The 17,987-nt window shown below is 50.9% G+C and overlaps 10 protein-coding genes across 10 annotated transcripts; 4 read left to right on the top strand and 6 right to left on the bottom strand.

Annotated features, from left to right (window-relative positions):
* Window positions 1-43: 43 nt before the first annotated feature.
* On the bottom strand, window positions 44-1,389 carry JCM6883_000120 (uncharacterized protein; the record flags this gene model as incomplete). Its single annotated transcript, XM_076634816.1, has 6 exons — window positions 44-271; window positions 337-507; window positions 572-666; window positions 734-865; window positions 935-1,270; window positions 1,347-1,389. 6 exons carry the CDS (start codon window positions 1,387-1,389, stop codon window positions 44-46), a joined length of 1,005 nt encoding a protein of 334 aa, XP_076485195.1.
* Window positions 1,390-1,551: 162 nt separating this feature from the next.
* PDE1 (3',5'-cyclic-nucleotide phosphodiesterase PDE1) lies at window positions 1,552-3,868 on the top strand (the record flags this gene model as incomplete). Its single annotated transcript, XM_076634817.1, has 9 exons — window positions 1,552-1,698; window positions 1,790-1,883; window positions 1,950-2,103; window positions 2,190-2,318; window positions 2,389-2,672; window positions 2,730-2,833; window positions 2,902-3,046; window positions 3,114-3,791; window positions 3,861-3,868. The coding sequence occupies 9 exons, from the start codon at window positions 1,552-1,554 to the stop codon at window positions 3,866-3,868; spliced, it is 1,743 nt and encodes a 580-aa protein (XP_076485196.1).
* Window positions 3,869-3,949: 81 nt separating this feature from the next.
* On the bottom strand, window positions 3,950-5,083 carry JCM6883_000122 (dTDP-4-dehydrorhamnose reductase family protein; the record flags this gene model as incomplete). Its single annotated transcript, XM_076634818.1, has 4 exons — window positions 3,950-4,039; window positions 4,112-4,308; window positions 4,373-4,933; window positions 5,002-5,083. 4 exons carry the CDS (start codon window positions 5,081-5,083, stop codon window positions 3,950-3,952), a joined length of 930 nt encoding a protein of 309 aa, XP_076485197.1.
* Window positions 5,084-5,316: 233 nt separating this feature from the next.
* On the top strand, window positions 5,317-6,493 carry JCM6883_000123 (uncharacterized protein; the record flags this gene model as incomplete). The annotated part of the gene is made up of 6 exons (XM_076634819.1): window positions 5,317-5,589; window positions 5,661-5,708; window positions 5,802-5,942; window positions 6,050-6,156; window positions 6,246-6,340; window positions 6,417-6,493. The coding sequence occupies 6 exons, from the start codon at window positions 5,317-5,319 to the stop codon at window positions 6,491-6,493; spliced, it is 741 nt and encodes a 246-aa protein (XP_076485198.1).
* Window positions 6,494-6,602: 109 nt separating this feature from the next.
* On the bottom strand, window positions 6,603-8,005 carry RRP1 (Rrp1p; the record flags this gene model as incomplete). The annotated part of the gene is made up of 5 exons (XM_076634820.1): window positions 6,603-7,083; window positions 7,153-7,284; window positions 7,349-7,544; window positions 7,619-7,810; window positions 7,870-8,005. 5 exons carry the CDS (start codon window positions 8,003-8,005, stop codon window positions 6,603-6,605), a joined length of 1,137 nt encoding a protein of 378 aa, XP_076485199.1.
* Window positions 8,006-8,462: 457 nt separating this feature from the next.
* UBC12 (NEDD8-conjugating protein UBC12) lies at window positions 8,463-9,675 on the bottom strand (the record flags this gene model as incomplete). The annotated part of the gene is made up of 6 exons (XM_076634821.1): window positions 8,463-8,587; window positions 8,657-8,804; window positions 8,882-8,970; window positions 9,067-9,162; window positions 9,472-9,553; window positions 9,667-9,675. 6 exons carry the CDS (start codon window positions 9,673-9,675, stop codon window positions 8,463-8,465), a joined length of 549 nt encoding a protein of 182 aa, XP_076485200.1.
* Window positions 9,676-9,820: 145 nt separating this feature from the next.
* Window positions 9,821-12,161, top strand: JCM6883_000126 (uncharacterized protein; the record flags this gene model as incomplete). Its single annotated transcript, XM_076634822.1, has 6 exons — window positions 9,821-9,949; window positions 10,004-10,304; window positions 10,389-10,649; window positions 10,716-11,035; window positions 11,094-11,286; window positions 11,419-12,161. The coding sequence occupies 6 exons, from the start codon at window positions 9,821-9,823 to the stop codon at window positions 12,159-12,161; spliced, it is 1,947 nt and encodes a 648-aa protein (XP_076485201.1).
* A 109-nt stretch (window positions 12,162-12,270) lies between these two features.
* MDE1 (methylthioribulose 1-phosphate dehydratase MDE1) lies at window positions 12,271-13,521 on the bottom strand (the record flags this gene model as incomplete). Its single annotated transcript, XM_076634823.1, has 8 exons — window positions 12,271-12,368; window positions 12,435-12,480; window positions 12,546-12,569; window positions 12,635-12,826; window positions 12,897-13,004; window positions 13,081-13,159; window positions 13,231-13,390; window positions 13,482-13,521. 8 exons carry the CDS (start codon window positions 13,519-13,521, stop codon window positions 12,271-12,273), a joined length of 747 nt encoding a protein of 248 aa, XP_076485202.1.
* Window positions 13,522-13,583: 62 nt separating this feature from the next.
* JCM6883_000128 (uncharacterized protein) lies at window positions 13,584-15,470 on the top strand (the record flags this gene model as incomplete). The annotated part of the gene is made up of 4 exons (XM_076634824.1): window positions 13,584-13,630; window positions 13,698-14,119; window positions 14,192-14,890; window positions 14,959-15,470. The coding sequence occupies 4 exons, from the start codon at window positions 13,584-13,586 to the stop codon at window positions 15,468-15,470; spliced, it is 1,680 nt and encodes a 559-aa protein (XP_076485203.1).
* A 204-nt stretch (window positions 15,471-15,674) lies between these two features.
* Window positions 15,675-17,896, bottom strand: JCM6883_000129 (glycoside hydrolase family 47 protein; the record flags this gene model as incomplete). Its single annotated transcript, XM_076634825.1, has 10 exons — window positions 15,675-15,803; window positions 15,871-15,993; window positions 16,066-16,263; window positions 16,323-16,523; window positions 16,782-16,844; window positions 16,912-16,921; window positions 16,987-17,081; window positions 17,153-17,456; window positions 17,521-17,564; window positions 17,627-17,896. 10 exons carry the CDS (start codon window positions 17,894-17,896, stop codon window positions 15,675-15,677), a joined length of 1,437 nt encoding a protein of 478 aa, XP_076485204.1.
* Window positions 17,897-17,987: the final 91 nt, after the last annotated feature.

Raw genomic sequence — 17,987 nt, forward strand, 5'->3', positions numbered from 1 at the left:
TCGAAATGGGGGATGACATGTGAGACCTTACATTGTGTTGCGACTATCTCGGAGGCAGACTAGGAGGTTGATTCATGGGTTTCCCGATTTCTGTGCCATCTTTCAGAATCTTCACCGCTTGTTTCCGAGATGGATACCCTCCGACTCCGTGAACAACCTCTTCTGGGATCCCCGATTGTGCCTGCATATCTGCGATCCTAGCCGTCTTTGATTCGTACACTTTTGTCGCCGTGCGCGTTCCGGACGAAAACTCGTGTTGACGTTTCTCGAGCTGCCGTCGATGAAGAGGCTGGATCAGTAACCGTACGATTCAAGAAGATTGTATGAGGTACCCACATCGTGTGCGTACATCGCTGCCCCGATTCGATTCGAGATGGAGAAGATTAGACCAAAGAGAGGAATTCGTTCGGCGAGAGCAGCGCAGAATCCAAACATTCTGTACTCCTTCTGACGTTCCACCATCCATAGTTCGACCTCGCTCGGTGTCATTCGTTTCGATTTGAAATACTGCAGGATCCAGCGAGAAGGAGGTGAGTTCTGGGCGCGGATCTCTTGCTGAATTAAGACTCACTGGTTCGTGCAACGTTCGAGCGAGAGTGAGTGCTCGGATCGAGCTCATGACGCAGAGCGCAAGACCAGGGATAAACGACAATGGAGTAAGGAGTACTGCGCAGAGTGTGAGAGAGAGTCAGTTTTCGTAGAGCTCACCAGCTAGGGAATATTTTGAGCTCACCTCTCAGCACGAGCATTCTGAAGATTGGGGACGCGAGCTTCTTGTAGAAGCTTTGGCGTTCCGCACTTCTCTTCGCTCGGTCAAACGGTGGTACCTTCCATTCCTCGACGTACGGCTGCCAAAACTCCGTCGCTGCACGAACGATTCAGAGTGAGCTTCATTTCCTGCGTCTCACTCGAGTGGGCAGGAAGGAGGACTCACGTTTACCTCTACTCTGTACCGTACGATCATAAACTTCTGTTCTACTCTTCTTGAGCTCTCGTTTCAACATCCATTCGACGATAAACGTGACTTGACCGAGGACCAACATCCATGTCGTGTACTGCACGGGACTGACTCCCAGTAGTTGAGCATCGTGAATGTTCTTCGGGGAGAATGGAGAACGTGAGAGAATGTAGACAACGTAGAGGCGGGTGAGCGGGAAGGAGAGGAGAAGCAGCGGAATGCAAAAGAGGGCTGCCCGCTTTAGCGATTGTCGTGATCGGGTCCAGATTGGTTCATAGAGATTCCGATCCGTACAGAGGCGGTACGCTCCGACTGAAGAACCCAGGAGAGGGAGGGAGAAGGTAAGAAAGTGTTCAATCAATGACGAAATGAGGTGGAGCGAACTCACCGACGACGTAGGAGGGAGGGAAAGGCAGTAGCTCTGTTGGCATTGATTGATTGTACTAGCTCGAGAAGATCAGGGAGAGTCAGATGAAGGCAGGAAACGAAGAAAGAGATGAAACTTTGTTCTCTCTTTGACGGCTCACTCTCAATCTACCTTGCGACTCTACCTACCCGATCTCTGCGCAAACCCCAGGCTTTACTCTCAGTCAATGGTCCTCGTTCCGCCTGATTCCTTCAACAATTCAAGCCCCACCTCAAGTCAACAAACTCCCCTTCCTCCTCTACCTCCGGCTTCCTCTAGTCATTTAGATTTGAGACAGACAGTCTACGAGCCCTCGTTCGATCTTCTGGTCGTGGTGAGCTCCTAGTCTACCCGTTCAATTGTGGTTACAGAACTAGAGCCTTTCTTCCCAAAACTGACGTTCCCCGTTCTATTCTCGTGTGAAGGGATGTGGAGGAGGACCTCTGGAGACGAATCTATCATGCTACTTGGTCAAAGCCAGGCAACAAGCGTGGAAGGATGGTTGCGCTGCGCTCGAAGGTAAGTTCACCATCAAAGCTTGGAGTCCTCGAAACGTAGCTCACGAGACTTTCGTTTCGATGACAGGTGGATCGACGATAGGAGCGATTGCGTCTCTGATAGAGAGGTATCCTCAAGCTTTTGAAGACTTCGACTTAGAGTTGGAGAAGAACGAAACGATTGCGGTTGAGCGACGAGACGGCGGAGGTAAAAACGCAGGGAAGGTTTGGGAGTCAATAAGGTGAGTTGAGCTCTCCTGCTCTTGTACAACGACGAGAATCATCTTCGGATTGGAGGGAACTGATACGCTTTTCTTGAATCGCACAGATCGTTCAGTATCACCCATGCACATCTAGATCATATCGCCGGACTCGTCATATCCTCTGCAGCGGTTCAACTCGCTCCGAAGAGCGTGTATGGACTGCCTAGTACGATTCAGAACCTCGAAAACATCATGTGAGGATGGTTTCACTTTCCTGTCTGGACATCTCGCTAACCTCCGACTCATTGATCGCTCTTTGCGTAGGAACTTCGGAGTCTGGCCGAATCTTGGGACGAGGGACGCAACGGGGTCGATGAGAGGAAAAGCGTACGTGTGGCGCGAACTCGAGGGCGGCGCAGATTCAGCTTCTTCCGGATCAAGATTCCCTTTAGCTCGCGGTCTCACGGCAACTGCGATTCCAGTATCGCATGGCACCGACCCTGCTCATTCGACTGTCGACACGAAAGAGAGTTACGTTTCGACAGCGTTCTTCGTCCGGAACGAAGAAACCATGTCAGAGTTTCTCTTCTTCGGAGACGTCGAACCCGGTATGTGACTCCCGATCCACCTCATATCTGGTACACGTGCTGACACTCTGGTTGTAGATTCGATTTCGTGCGATCCGAGAACGCGGAAAGTTTGGGAAGCGGCGGCACCCAAAATCGTCGATTCGAAGCTCAACGTCATCTTTCTCGAATGTAGCTATCCAGTAAGCCTATACGAGATCAGCTTCTCCCTCAGTCTGCGCCCGCTGACCAGCTTACCGTTCGGTCCCAGTCCTCTCAACCTCAGGATAAACTCTTCGGTCACTTGTCACCACCTTTCGTGCTCGAAGAGCTACAGGTACTCTCTGGGCTCGTACAAGAAGAGCGACAACGGAGAAACCTTGAGAAAGCCGCGGAACCTCTCGCGGGAGTCCATGGTGAGTGTCTCTGCTCGATTCCCTGCAGCTAGGAGCACAAGCTGAGACCCAGGCTCAACGTGAACAGTCGTGATTCAACACATCAAAGACGACATCTTCACTCCGGACGAACCTTCTTCACCAGCGCCAAAGAGACACAAACCCCATCCCCTCGAGCTCGTTTCGACAACGATGAAAGGAGGATCACCCTCTGACAGCAATTCGCCCCTGTCACCACTCTCCCCACTTTCGATGTCACCTCCTATAGCTACCGTTCCGCTACGACGACCCTCTGTTCAATTGTCGCAGTCCTCGTTCCCTCCGTTCTCCGCAAACTCGTCTCCGGTATCGACGCGGAGAGGTTCACCCTTTCAACCTCCACCGTCTTCATCGGCAGTCGCTTTCTCGTCCCCGTTTGTCTCGCCATCCCGCAAATCGTCAGCTTCTTCAACTCTCGCAGCTGTGCGCGACGACTCGGAAGAGGGAGATTTCGTCCGTCGGAATTCGACCCCAGGGTCAGTGGATCCTGATTCGACTCCTCGTATTCGATCTCCTCAGCAGCAGTACCGAACGTCACTCGAGCTCAGTCCGACCGAAATTGACGGGATCAAACTAGGAGACGGAGATGAAGGGGAGGAAGAAGAGTTGAAGGTGGACTTGGTGGAGGAAACGGTACATGAGAGGATCGAACGAGAGTTGAATGAACTCGAGGAGAAAGCAAAGACTGGAGTGAGATTCGTGATAGCGAGACAAGGCATGCGTTTACGTGAGTTCCGCTCTCACTTTTTGAACGAGTGGAATCGAGCTAATCTGGCCTCGCGCGTGAGTTGTGTAGTGTTCTGAACTTCCTGAGACATCGATAGATGAGAACCAATGATACCCTTCTTCCTATGTTATACCAAATTTCTTCCTTTCCTTCTAATTCTACTCTTCTTGTCCCCGCACGAATTCCTTCGCCCACTCTTCGAACGTCTGAGCAGTCTTGCAATCAATTCCGAGTTGCTCCAATGCTCGCTGTAGCGATTCGCGGGCGAGTCAGCGTTCTACTCTCGGGATTCGTTCGCAAAGATCGAGGTCATGACTCACGTTCGATAAATGACAATCCTTCGGACGAACGGTATCTCCAGGTTGAGGTCCCGCGGCGTCTCGTACGAACCAATTGTCTTCGAGCACAAGTGGGGGAGAATGGGATCGCGCAAAGATTTGCGAGATTTCGTATTTTGTGAAGCATTCTTGAGCGGAATAGTGAAGAATTGGGGGCAACGATTGCTTGAGTGACAGTTCTGGAACGAGGTTAGGATCTCAGTATCTCGCAAAGGTGTCGCAGGGGGATCGTGAGAGTCCTACCTGAGAGTTGAGCAATCACCCTCGCGATGTCGACCGTGTTGGTCGGCATCCGCGCCGCCCAATCGTCCATCTTTGCGGCCTTCTCCTTCTTTGCTGCTTGTACCACGACGTCGTAAAGACAATTGACGGCCGATTCCGAGTTTGACAAGGCTGGACCGCACAAGACAGGAATGCGCAAGACAGTTGCTTTCGCTCCTTGTTCTTCAAGAACGACTTTCTCGCCTTCGTGTTTCGTGATTCCGTACAGATTCGTCGGGGCTGGCTCGTCGTCGACGTCGTAACCTTGTGGAGGAGCGTTACCGGGGAATACGTAGTCGGTCGAAACGTATAGAAGGAAGAAGCCGAGAGAGGACGAGAGTCGAGCGAGGTTCGAAGTCGCGACAACGTTGAGGTTGCGGGCTTTGTCGGGAGTACATTCGCATACGTCGGGTTTACGCTCCGCGGCGCAATGAACGACAATGTCAGGCTTGAGTTCTTTGAGGAGTTGTCGAGTCGCGTTTGAATCGTTCAGATCGAGTTGGCGCAAGGTCTCATTCCCTCGCGAGAAGCAAAATCCAGTGACTAGATGTACAGCTGTCAGCATTAGGCTCTTCTGCAGCTCTGAGGAGGAAATCGGAGAGTCTGCTCACCTTCGATGTCCTGCTTCTTGGCGAATTCAGCATAGACCGCCCTCCCGAGGAAGCCAGATGCACCTGTAACAACTACCTTCATCTCTGATACGTCTGGGCGAGTTATTCGGAGAGGAAGAGGAGGAAAGAGATCAAAGTTTAGTGATGATGGACTTCTTCTCTCTTGACCCGACACCTGCTCGAAACGCCTCCGGCGATAGCCGACCTTGCTCTACGACTTGTCTCCCCTCGGTCCCCGACTCCTGCAGCTGTCAATTGATTCGGATCCTCCCCCCTCTTCCACTTCCGACAGTCCTCCCCCTGAATCTTAACAGCATGGATCAAGATCCCTACTATCAAGTGAAATCCGAGGTGGAGAATGCACTAGAAAGCGTCACCTTACTCTCCGGAGCCTACACGCGCGACTCGAACGACTGGACTCTCTCCGAGCTCCGAGCCGCACTGTCTGCGATCAAACCCGATATCGAGGAACTCGAGGAGAGCGTACAAGCGATTGAGGAACCTGGGGTCGCGAGGAGATTGGGGATCGAGATGAGTGAAGTGAGGGAGAGGAAGGAATTCTTGAGGAGAGTGAAACAGGAAATCAGTGTATGTATCCTCGATGTCAGGAGAACGAGCTGGAAGGCAGCTAACGTCTCTTTGTTGCGTCGTCGGCGCAGGACATTCGGAGAAAACTACCAGTCACACCGAGTCGGTCACCGTCTCCCGTAAGTTTTCATCTGAGCTCTTGTTTACCGAACGATGTCCTTTTGCCCTCACTTCCTACGTGATTTTAATCGTTCTTTCGACTATGCGAACAGGAAGCATATCGATCTCGGTACAATGCCGTACCTCCGCCCTCACTCTCGACGTACAAATCATCAGATCCCCTCGGACCCGCTTCAGAGACTGACCTCGAAGCTGGAGATCCCAACGCCGAATTCGAGATGCAACATCAATCGGTCAGTCTTCTTCCCCTCTTCTCCTTCCACGCCTCCCGTGAATCGTTACGTCGTTCATCGCGGAAGAGGCTGACGACTTTCTCGAGCGAGCTCGTTTTCTTTGGCAGCTTTTAATGGAACAACAAGATCGAACGTTGACAGATATTGCCGGTACTGTCAATCTACTGAGAGAACAAGCTAGAGTGATCGGAACGGAAGTATACGATCAGAATCGGTGAGTTTTCGTCACCTTCATCCTTCGAACGCCCTCGGATAGATCTGTCCACTTTACTGACTGATCGTACCTCTCGCGTCATGGTCCAGAATGATCGATGAGTTGGATCAGCACGTCGACTCGACGTCTTCGAGATTGGCGAAAGCACAAAGGAAAATGGATAAATTCATGAGAGATAATTCGAGTGAGTTCTTCCCTCAATTCGATCTCAGATGGAGGGCAATCGGTCGAAGCTGAGACCATACTGATCGTTCGTGCAGATTCACCATCGAGTTGGTTCGTCCTCGTGCTAATAATCGTCCTCTGTATTCTCCTCTTCCTGATTTTATTCACTTAGAAAGACCCTCTCGCGTCTTGATACCACTTATGTTCACGATACCCCTATTCTCTTAGAACTTGCAACGAATCGAGCCTCATTGCAGTTTCCCAGAAAGCCGAACGCGCGGTTAATCGAGATCGACTTCCGATTCCGCTACAAACTGATAAATCTTCCTCCTATTATGTTCATCGACCTCTGGTCTACCTCCGACCTCGAATAAACTCTTCAATACTTTCTTCGCGACTACTTCTCCCCTCGTTTGTCCCTCTCCTTCCGCTTCTCCTTCGCCTTGGGCTTCGAGACAATGTTCCAAGATTTGAGGATACTCTGGTCTAGGAGGAGGAGGTCCATCCTTCTTACGTCGACGAGGTTGGGGTTTCGTAGAAGGTGGGAAAAAAGCGATTAAAAGTGGTTTGAAGAGCTTTTCGATTAGACGGGCGAAAATTGGCGAAGAAGGGGCGACGGTGAGAGTACGCATGTAGGGTTGGAGGAGAGCGACGAGGGGAACGGTAGGGGAGGAAACGGAGGTCGAGACTCGTTCGAGTTCGTCGAGGAAAATATCGGAGAGATGGAATGTGAGGGAATGAGGAGTTTTAGCTGATTCGACACTGGTTTTTCGAGAAACATCATCAGTCAGGGACCTCTGGGTCATGATGGTTGTAGCGATTGGTGCTCACTGTAAAGGACCTCCTGGAGAGGTGAGAACTTCGTTGTAAAGTTCGATAGCTTTAGGATCCCAATCTTCTCGCTCTAAAACTTTGAATCCAACTTCGATGAATCTCCTGATGAGTAAATAGAACTTGTCGATCCTGTCATCAAACGCAGAGTGAGCTTGACAATCCAAAGAGCAAACCGCGAATCATTTAAGCTCACCTCAATCGATCTAATCCAACCCATTCTCGACACACTGTAACCCAAAACCCTTTCAAAAACGCCATCGTACTCTTCACTCTTTCTACTCTTCCATTCTTTTCAGGTTTCGTACTCTTCGGTCTAACTATGAGGGTTAAATCGGCGAGAGTTTGAGCGAGCGCTTGTTGAACCAGAGGTTTATCCGACATCCAGAAACCTGTCATTTCCGTACCCATTTTCCATCAGTAACCACATTCAGTAACGGATAAGATGGAACGGGACGTGACTGACAGTAGTAGATCCCTTTCCATAATTTGGCCATCTCCAATTCATCCAACCTCGAATCCGGCTTCCACTCTTTATCCCAATCCAAATCCCCTCCCAGTAGTTCCTCTTTCTCGTCTTCATTCTTGAGTGGTAGTTTCCCAGCCGAGAGGAACTTAGTGAGCGAAGCAACAGCTTTATCTCGAATCGGTTTCTCACCTAATCTCCCACATCAATCAGCGCGTTCCCTCTGGGCGGATTCGAGAGGGATAACGTACTAGATGCGAGGAACTTCCCAAGAGGAGGTACTCCACCAGTTGAACCCGAACCAGAAGTCGAATTGGATCTTTTCACCTTTTTCGTAGCTCTTCCTTCTTCTCTGCCGCTGCTGGAGGGGGCGGATCTCGTTGGCATCTTTATAGATGTAGCTTAGGGTAAGCTGTTGGTGAGTATCGAGAGGTGAAAGTGGTGAAAGAGCGAGAGATGAAGAAAAGCAAAGAAGTTTGTTGACTTGTGAATTTCCCCTCTACTCTATTCGATTACGTTTGGTGGAATTGCTCGAGATCGTTTCCCGTCAAGGTACTGAGGGATGTTCTCAAGGAGACTGTCGCAGAAAGAGAAAGGTATTTCGTAGGTTGCAGTAATGCGAGGGAGGTGAAGAAACAGCGAGCGAAAAAGAACAAAATTCAACAAAACAGGGAGAGAGACTCAGAACGAGGTAGCTTCTGCGCCATCCAGACCCTTCCTCGTAACGAGAAAGAGTCTGCTTAGAAGCAGAGAGATACAGAGAGTGAGGAAGCGAGAGGGGGTATAACAGTAGGAGGATCTAGACAAACGAGAAAAAACGACTTCGAAGCAGAGTCGCATCATTTTACCTTTGTACGGATCCAACTCTAACATCATCGAACTGTTCCGATCCTACATAACCACCCCTCATTGCGCTCTTGACGTTTTGAATGAACCTATCTCGATTCGCCCTCAAATCGTTCGCCGCATCTATAAATCACCCACAAACAAGTCTCATCAGCTCATCGTTCCCTTCTAAAGAGACCACGAGGTACTGACCTTTGTTCAAAGGATCATCAGCGTTTGGTTCCAAGAAGAGGTATTGAATCCCAACCATGACGGCGTTGAGGTTCAAAACGGGTTTCCAATCTTCTCGTAAAATGTTTAGACAGACGTTTCCGGATAAATCTAGGTTCGGGTGATAGATCTAGACTCGAGAGGGTCGAGAGATCAGTCAGGTCAGGATGAAGAAGAGAGAAAGAGAGAGGGGAACGAAGAACTGACTTTGGGAACGCATTTCACTTTAGGAGCATCATGAGGATAGTTGTTATTGATCGCAAAAGTGAATTTGAATGATCCTCCTTTGTACATTCCTGTTTCCTCAACATACCAATCAAGCGAGAACATTTCGAACGAGTCAGTTTTGACGTTCTCCCGCGAGTGAGGATGAGGAGGATTGGAAAGCGTACCTTCGTCGGGAGTAATGGTCAGTTCGAAATTGAGGAGGTCTTCGGGGTTCGGGAAATGAGTCTTCATCGTTGAAGGCAAGTCGAGTTCAGTCAAATCTGAGAGAAGAACGAGAAACGGTTGAGGGTCAGTTCTCATCGACACTCGGCGAATTCGCCTCCGTTGATGCGAAAAGGGTCCCCTTTGAGCTTGAGTCGCTGCACGTAAGAGAATCCCGTTTCACTCAAACCCCTGAGACAAGCGAAAGGTTGCGATTCCTTCACTCAAGAACGTATATTGTCCTAATTGCTGACGCTCGCCAGCGGGTTCACCTTGCCCATATTCTTCGACACGATTCAGTCCTGCATGATCCTTCCCCTTGGCGGCGAGTCGTGTGAGCGAGAGAGGGATAGAGAGGTTCAACTAACCTTTCTGAACCCGAATCAACGCGGCCGAAGTCTTTGGTTTCTTCTTTGCTGCTGCATCCTCGTTCTTCTTCAGGGACCAAATCTACCGTACGAGAGAGAGAGGGGAGACGTGAGTTGAGAGGGTTGGTTTGATGAAACGAAATCAATCGAGGATCGTCCCGACGCGTGGAAGGTTGAAGATAGGAGGGGACTTACTTTCATCATCTTGGGCAAAGGGTTACGTCTGGGGTAAGCGGAAAGAGGTGGCGGTGTGAGAAGAAACGGAACCCGTGAGCGGAATGGGTTCGTCGGGATTCTCTCTCTCTCTCTTCACTTTGTTCACTTCTTCCCGACTTCGACCGTTCGATATATGCAGTGTGGGAGTATTCGAGCGCGTACGGCGTTCAAGGTGACAGCTCCTTGGAGGAAATCGCCTCCACCGCGCAGCTTATCCTTATCTCGAACCTATTCCACCTCGACTTCCCCTATCCAAGCAGCTGTAAGTCTCTCCCACTCCCCGAGAGCTCCTCAACTGACTAGATTCGCACAACAGGCGCAACGTAGAATCGCTAGAATCGATGCTACAACCTCTTCCTCGGCGAGTTCGACTCCGTTCTTGACGGATTCTTTCGGTCGTCGACACGATTACCTACGGATCAGTCTCACAGAGAAATGTAACCTCCGTTGCACGTACTGTATGCCTTCGGATGGAGTACCCCTATTGCCTCGAGACGACCTTTTGACGACCGACGAGATCGAACGAACCGCGAAATTGTTCGTGCAGAACGGAGTGAAGAAGATTAGGTTGACGGGAGGTGAACCTACGGTCAGGAAAGATTTGGTCGATGTTGTTGGTCAGTCTTTCCTTTGACTCGCGTTCTTCCGGTCCCAGGCTTGTCAAAACGAAAAACTGATTCTTGCGATTCGCTCTGAAACAGCTCGGCTCTCTGCCCTGAAACCTCGAATAGAATCCCTAGGGATCACTTCAAATGGAGTTACTCTACGTCGCCATCTCCCCGCCCTAGTCGATGCCGGTCTCACGCATCTCAACCTTTCACTCGATACGCTCGACGAACACAAATACGAACTCATGACGCGAAGGAGGGCGTTCTCGAAAGTGATGGAGACGTTAGAGGTCGCAAAGGAGCTTAGGGACAAGAAAGGGTTGAGAGTGAAACTGAATTGCGTCGTCATCAAAGGTGAATCCTCACCTCCTCTTATCTCTTTTCTCGTGCGATCTGCTGACGAGAAAGCTTTCTCGACAGGCCTCAACGACATGGAAGTTCCCGATTTCGTCGAGTTGGCCAAAACAGAAGACCTCACGATCCGATTCATCGAATACATGCCATTCGAGAAGAACCGTTGGTCTACTTCAAAGCTCGTCCCTTCTTCGGAACTCCTCTCTCGAGTTCAGCTACGAAATCTCGAATCTCCCATCGACAAATTACAGGATTCGGCATCTGACACGACTCGAGCGTATCGTGTGAGGGGACACAAAGGTTCGTTCGGATTCATCAGTTCGATGACGGATCACTTTTGTGGGACTTGTTCGAGGTTACGAGTTGGTGCAGATGGCGGAGTCAAAGTAAGTGTCTCTGAAGCGTCGAATCCTTTGAACGGTTACTAATACCTGTTTTGATCAGGTCTGTTTATTCGGACCTCCCGCCCTTTCCCTTCGACCTCTCCTCCGATCACTCCCTTCGACCCCAGAGAACGACTTGATCATCTCTCGAGAGATTGGGAAAGCCGTGTGGGGCAAGAAATTCGCCCATGATGGGTTGGGAGGTATGCTCGGTATTCAGAAGAATGGAAAGATGGGAAGTATGGTCGGGATCGGTGGCTGATCAAACTCTCTCTCTGTCGCACTCGATGTGCGACGATACACAGGTATGTCAACCGACCTCCCCTTCGAGAGTGTTGTCAAAACAAGATCCGGTCGACTAACCAGCAAGCTTGAATGTTTCACAGTCTTTCGGACACGACGGGTCGAACCCAGAAGAAGGCACTCGAAGCGTTTACAATCTCCGTTAGTCGCCTCGACAAACGTTACACACCTCCTGAAAACTCTTCCTCCGTCTCGAACTCCGACGACTTCCCTCCGTTTCTTCTCCACTTCCCCATCTACATCTTCTTCCGAATCACCTCGCCCCCCTCCGACACTCTCCCACATCGATCCTCGAAGCGGGAAAGCCTCAATGGTAGACGTCTCTCCGAAAGAAATAACGCTTCGAACAGCAACGGCGAAAGGGAAAATCTACCTGAACGAGGCCGCGTTCTCTCTCATCGATTTCGGCTCGACTTCTCCCTCATCCTCCTCGACGTCGTCCTCGTCAAATACTCTCTCTCCTCCTCCGACGACAACAACGACGATGCAAACGAAAAAAGGGGACGTTCTCTCGATCAGTCAACTCGCGGGCCTCATGGCCGCTAAACAAACCTCCTCTCTCATTCCCCTCTGTCACCCTCTCTCCCTCTCCCATCTCTCCGTCACTCTCGTTCCGAACGAATCGGATCATTCGATCGAGATCACGTGTCGAGCGACGTGTGAGGGAAAAACGGGAGTCGAAATGGAAGCGTTGATGGGGGTTTCGGTTGCCGGGTTGACCGTGTGGGATATGACGAAAGCGGTAGCGGGGGAAGAAATGGTATTGGGAGATATTAGGGTCGTGGAAAAAACGGGAGGGAGAAGTGGTGATTGGAAGAGAAATTGATTGAATGATGAAACCGAAAACCGATTCGTTCAAACAGCCGCTCTGGCTCGCGCGTTTCTCGTGAGACCATAAAGCATGATCCGCGAGATCTAGATGACGTTTAGCAATTTCATAGCCCTACAGTCTCCATTCCAGCTAATTTCATCTTGACCGCGACCTCGAGTAGGTAGTCGAGGCATTCAGCTTGTCCCTTCGCTTTTTCCCAGTCTACACAAGGGGTTTAAACGCCGTCAGCTGCGAGTTCATGCGCGCGGAAGAGTAGATTGCACTCACCAGCTCCCCAAGAATAAGTTCCGTGTCTTCTTACGAGCACAGCAGGCTGGGTAGGTAAGGAGCGGCGGTTAGTCAGCTATCGCGCCGTGACATCGGTAGAGATTAACATACGGCATCGGGGTAGTCTCTCATAGCCTGCGTTCCCGAAGGAAAAAGGGTCAGATTACTTCTTCGACACCTTTCTTCGATCAAGAACTCACCTTTTCCATACTCGCCGCGAGATCTTCCTCCTGAGGAGTGTTCTCAATGATCGGGATGACGAGTTCGTCGAGGTAGCTCAACGCGGTCCCCATCCCTCCGATCCTCATCCCTTTGATCATTTCTTGATGGGATATCCGGAACTCTTTACCGGGCCAGAGGAGAGTCACCATGACGGCGTGTTGCGAGTGAGTCTACGAGGAGAGAATCGGATGAGTTGGGTGAAGAGGTGCGAGAGAGAGAGGGGGGAGAGATAGAACGAACGTGGATGCAGGCTCCGCAATCTCGAAGTTCATAAGCGTTGTAGAAGAGAGGAGTGCATTGAGATTGCTTCAAGGGTTTGTGTACAGGCCATCGAAGGAACGAGCGATCCTAGATGACGAAACGGGAACAGCGGTAAGATTAACGAGAAAAAGGAAAACTTGCGAGTTCGAATAGTGTAACGCACTTTGAGAGTCAAGACAAAGATATCTTGAGGTTCGATACGTTCTTTCTGTACTCCTGAAGGAGCTAGGTAAACCTTCTCGCTGTTTTCCCCGAGCGTGCGAAATCGACATGAGCTCGAGAAAGGGGAAAACGAAAGGGAAAGAGACTCTACCCGTCTCGAAGGGAAATTCCTCCGCCGGTACCAGTGACCCAACCGAGTTTGTAGAACGACCGACAGAGCTCCGGAATGAGCGCTGCGGGATGCTCAGAGTGATCGGGAGAAAATTCGACCAAAGAATGGTCATTTCCGGGGGCGTCTGCTGGGGGAGGAGCTAGCCTATATGATTGAGTCAGCTCCGAGAAGTATGCTTGTATATTCGAGAAGGCTCACATGGTGCTGTGGGATTGGAGAGATCAAGAAACTTTTCGAAGCGACGAAGCTCTCTCCCTTTCTCTCCCTCATTCTCGACCACTCTGAAATAGCCGCGAAACACTCTCGCGGTGACCTTGAGCTAGAAGGTCAAGATGGAGACCGCTTCTACAGACGCTCCCGCTCCTTCCGGACGCACGAGGTCAGTCGAGATCTTTCCTCCTTCTTTGTTTATCTCGAGCGATGCTGACGTACCCATCGAGATCCAGCCGACTCAACGCTACTACTCTAGAACTCATCTTCTACTTTGCCGGGCTCTCGCACGTCAAGCTATGGATCTCTCATCCGGATTATTCAACTCTGAACGCCTGTTCCCTCGTATGCCGGTCTTGGCGACGACCGGCCCAGACGACCATGTACAGACACATTCGAATCGCCTCACCCGAATCGATGGCGGCAATCCGCTCGAGAGAGTCGAGGAGGTTGATCGAAGAACTCGAAACGGAATATCTCGACTCGCACAATCAGTTTGGGATCGATAGTTATTGGTTGTTGGACCGAGTTGGAGGGAAAGGGAGCTTGAAAGGGTTCAGTATCACTTACGACCCTCTCAGGGGTGAAACGGATGGTCAGGCAGAACGGGACGAGGAATGGCTCGAATGGGATATTTTGAGGCATCCTGCTCTCACCGGTCAGTCCCTTCCTTGCTCTCCGTCCGCTCAATGCGTAGTCTGACCTTGGAGAATCCTCGGCCTGCGATTAGGTATCAAGAACTTGTGCTGCAAGGCTGATTTCAAGGACCCTTCCGACACGACTCCGATCTCCCTCCCGCTCACCCAGCTCACATTCGGTAAACTGCCACTCGCGAATGGGACCGCTCTCCACAAGGCTCTCCTCACTTCGATGAACGCGACTCTTCGTACGATCTCGCTCGACTTTGCGGCCGATCCCGTCTCGAAAGCCGCATTGGACGACTTGATCGAATATTTCCAGACGACGGCGACTACCCTCGAGTACCTTCACTTCCTCAACAAGCCGAACCTAAACTTCCTCATGTCGTTGCACTCGAAAATGAACGCGACCAAAATGCCAAACTTTTATTCGGTCACTTATCCACTCCTTCCGAAAGCGCTCGCGCCGTTCAACGTGCTCTGCCTCGCGTGTATCAATAACGGAACCTCCCTCGTCGAATTCAAATTGGTCGAACCTCCTTACTACCAACCGGACGAAATCTTGAACGACGACGATCACGAGGCCCTCGTTCTCCGGTACCTCGCCGCGTTCGGTTCGAGGTTGGACAGTTTTAACATTATGGGTCGACGCTTCCGCTTCATGTTCCCTCGTCAATGGTCGGCTCGGTTCACGAAAGTTCCCGAAGTCGCGAAATTCATCGATCGATCGAGTGCGAGAGGTTGCGACGTTTGGTGTGGAAAGGAACAACGATTCAGCGCTGCTGCCAAAGGTGAGTCATTCTTGACATGTAGCACTGACAGAGTCGTCCGCTAATGCCTAGTTTGTTCTTCTACACAGCCGTTGAGAAGCGTAAAGGGAAACGAGTTGCGAAAGGAGGCAATGGTACCGAAGAAGCGCTCGAGGGCGAAGTCGGTCCTGGTTCGCCCGCCGGTTCAGAACAGACGGCGAGTCAAGTCGAACAAACTGTCCTCAACGCGGCCGCTGCCGCGACCGCTTCGTCGACGAAGAAGAAAAAGTCCGGAACGAAATCATCTTCGAAATCGAAAGCTTCCGGTACTGCCGCGAATGGCAAGGGTAAAGGGAAGGCGAAAGTAGCTACGGAATCGCTCGCTGGGGAAGGAGGATCCTCCGAAGGGAAGGGAAAAGGGAAAGGAAAGTCCACTATCGAGGAACCCGTTTCGGCTGATTTGGACAGTCACGGTGGAGCGGAGGGGAGCAGCAGTAGTCAAAGTGTCGGTGGATCGAGCAAAGGGAAGGGGAAAGCCAAGGCAGTTGCGACTGGTAGCAGCAGCAGCAGCAGCGCGATGGGAACTGGCGAAGGCAAAGGAAAGGGAAAGGCTCGAGCCTGATTTTTAACTTATTCTCGCATTTATCAATCACTCTTGATCTCGAAATGGTACAGGGTGCATCCTCTCTCACTCTCGGATACGGAGGCCGAGGAGAGTCCAAGTTTGCAGTTTACAACTTTGCGAAGAACGAGAGAGGACAGCCAGCTTTTCCTCTTTCATCCTCCTGATTCCGGCTTCATCCCTCTACCTGCGAGGATTATCTAGCTAAGAAGAACGTGGTACAGTAGGAGTGAACACCGGAAGCGGGTGTGCTTCCGTATTGAAGACGAATTTATCGAGAGGCAAAACTTCCGGACCCGAGAAGAGCAATAAGAGATACTTGAGTGTTTCGCTCTACGATCCGAGGCTGAGACGTCAGTGTTCACTTCGTCTGCAAGAACGTTAAGCGGATGAATCTCACGATCCAGAAAGTTTCCATTCGATCTTCGTGTTGAGCTGGTACTTGGTCAACATCTCGAATGCTCGCGAATCCTCCTTCCTCGAGACGACAATGCTTCTTGAAAGCCTCAAAGATTCTCCACCCCTGTAATCGTCCGTTCCGAATAGTCAGCGAGGATTACTCAAGTAAAATTGAAAACGACAGAGGTCGACTTGCCCATTCTCGGTAAATCGGATCTCCAGTGACTCGATACGCTACGAACAGACTCTCGGCCGTCTCGGGTCGAAGAATGTTTCGTGCGTCAATCGGAGGTTCAGGTGCGGTAAGTTGACGCGAATTGATGAACCATTCTCGATTTGAGGGCTCAGAGGCAGAAACCGATGGGGAGCCTCGAGGGGTGTAGAAGTTGACGATCTATTCGAGTTTTGCGGGTCAGTGCTCTGTCATGGGGCAGGAGCGAGTGAATAACGAACTTCGGGAGCGAGACCGGTTTTGCTTGAAAAATAGGTATCGACGCATGTTCTGAGAAGTTCTTTGCCGAGATACCAGTCGTCCTGATTGCTATCGGAGAATTCGTCTTCGAGCGGTGGGAGCGCTAGCGGATTCGAAAGGCTGGAAGAAGTCGAAGCGCCGAGGAGGAGAGAAGCCGAAAGAAAGCAAACGAGGTGATCTTGCTGCATGTATCACACTTCAACACCGTCAGATATTACACCTTGGTACAGGGTGAAGGACAGGGAGCCCTACCTTTGGTACTTCGACGAATTCTCTGCGTAGGAAGTGCGAAAGATCAGCGAGCGAACTCAGTCAATCGTAAACGCGACCCAGGCCATCCTTCGAAGGAGCCTTGCGAATGACGTTCATGGCCTGAATAAAACCGCGGCGGCGTAATCAATCTTTGGTGCGAAGAAAAAACAAGATCGCGGAGGACTCACGTGTTCAACCTTTTCCCAGTACACGGGATTGCCCGTCAACTCGGAAAGATATTTGAACTCGAGCTGCAAAAGAAAAGGTCAATCAGTATGCGGTTGTCTGGGCAGAGAGGGAGAAGAGCGTTGAGAGTACCTGGAGAGTTCTGATCGATGGGCAAGCGAAGGTGTCAGTGTATTGCTCGGCGAGCAGGATCGGACTGCGGCTTACCCTGCTTCCGCGACACTGATCAACCCATAGTTGTCCTCATCCGGAATACCTTTTTGTTGGGCGAGATTGACGAAACTCAGTGGAAGTCCACTTTTCTGGCGACGGTGCGAAAGAGTCAGCTTGTTCCATCCCTCGCTGTAGTCTGAGAGTAACAAGAATAACTTGCCGTCTCGAACGCCGGTAATAAGCGGTCTGCGAGATCGACCGCCTTGTTCAGGAGCATCACATCTTGCTCTCCCGACAGATGATACGCCGAGAGCAGTCCTCCAAGTACTCGTATCGTAATCTCGAACGTGTGGTACTTGTCGTCAAGTTTCGAGAAGTCGAGTTCCGTAGCGACCCAGTCTCGCGCTCGTTGGAATTCGTCTTTCATTCCCGCGATCCACAACGAATCGAGAGAATCGATCAGGAAGTACCCGATCGGACCTTTCGGTGACATGTTGGATCCAGTCTTCGAGATTGGGTGGAAACTATTGACGGGACAGAGTCAGCTGTGAATAAAAATGCGACGAAAAGGAAAACTTGGCGACTTGCTCGTCGAATCCGAATGCGTGTTCTTCGTACGCTCGATACGACTCCTACCGTTTCGTCAAGTTTGTGTCAGTTCGCTTCGTTGCCTGAAGTTAAACGTGTGACGAACCTGTAGAGCCTCCAAGACGAGGTTCGAGCGGTGCAGATCCGCTTCAATCGGTTCAAACGTCTCCTCTACAGCTGGTACCGAGGTCGATACTTCCTCCGTTGTATACCGTTTGTAGAGTACGTAGAGCGCTGCTATACAGATACCGATCCGTCCAAGCGAAGTTACGAGTTTGAACACGGATGGCTTTCTCCTGGGCGGAGTTTGTCTATTCGCGGGCGAGGCTGATGGCGATCCATTCGTGGCTGGTTTGACTCTTCGCCTGGTCGCCATATCGATTCACTTGGCGAGGTGAGAGGGTGGTAGAAGGGAAAGTTGATCGAGCGTTCCGTTTCTTTCTCCTTCACCGGCTTCATCCCGCTCG

This window comes from Sporobolomyces salmoneus (genome assembly GCF_050403485.1).
Source record: "Sporobolomyces salmoneus JCM6883 DNA, S_salmoneus_JCM6883_v1_ctg72, whole genome shotgun sequence".
Taxonomy (NCBI): Eukaryota; Fungi; Basidiomycota; class Microbotryomycetes; order Sporidiobolales; family Sporidiobolaceae; genus Sporobolomyces; species Sporobolomyces salmoneus.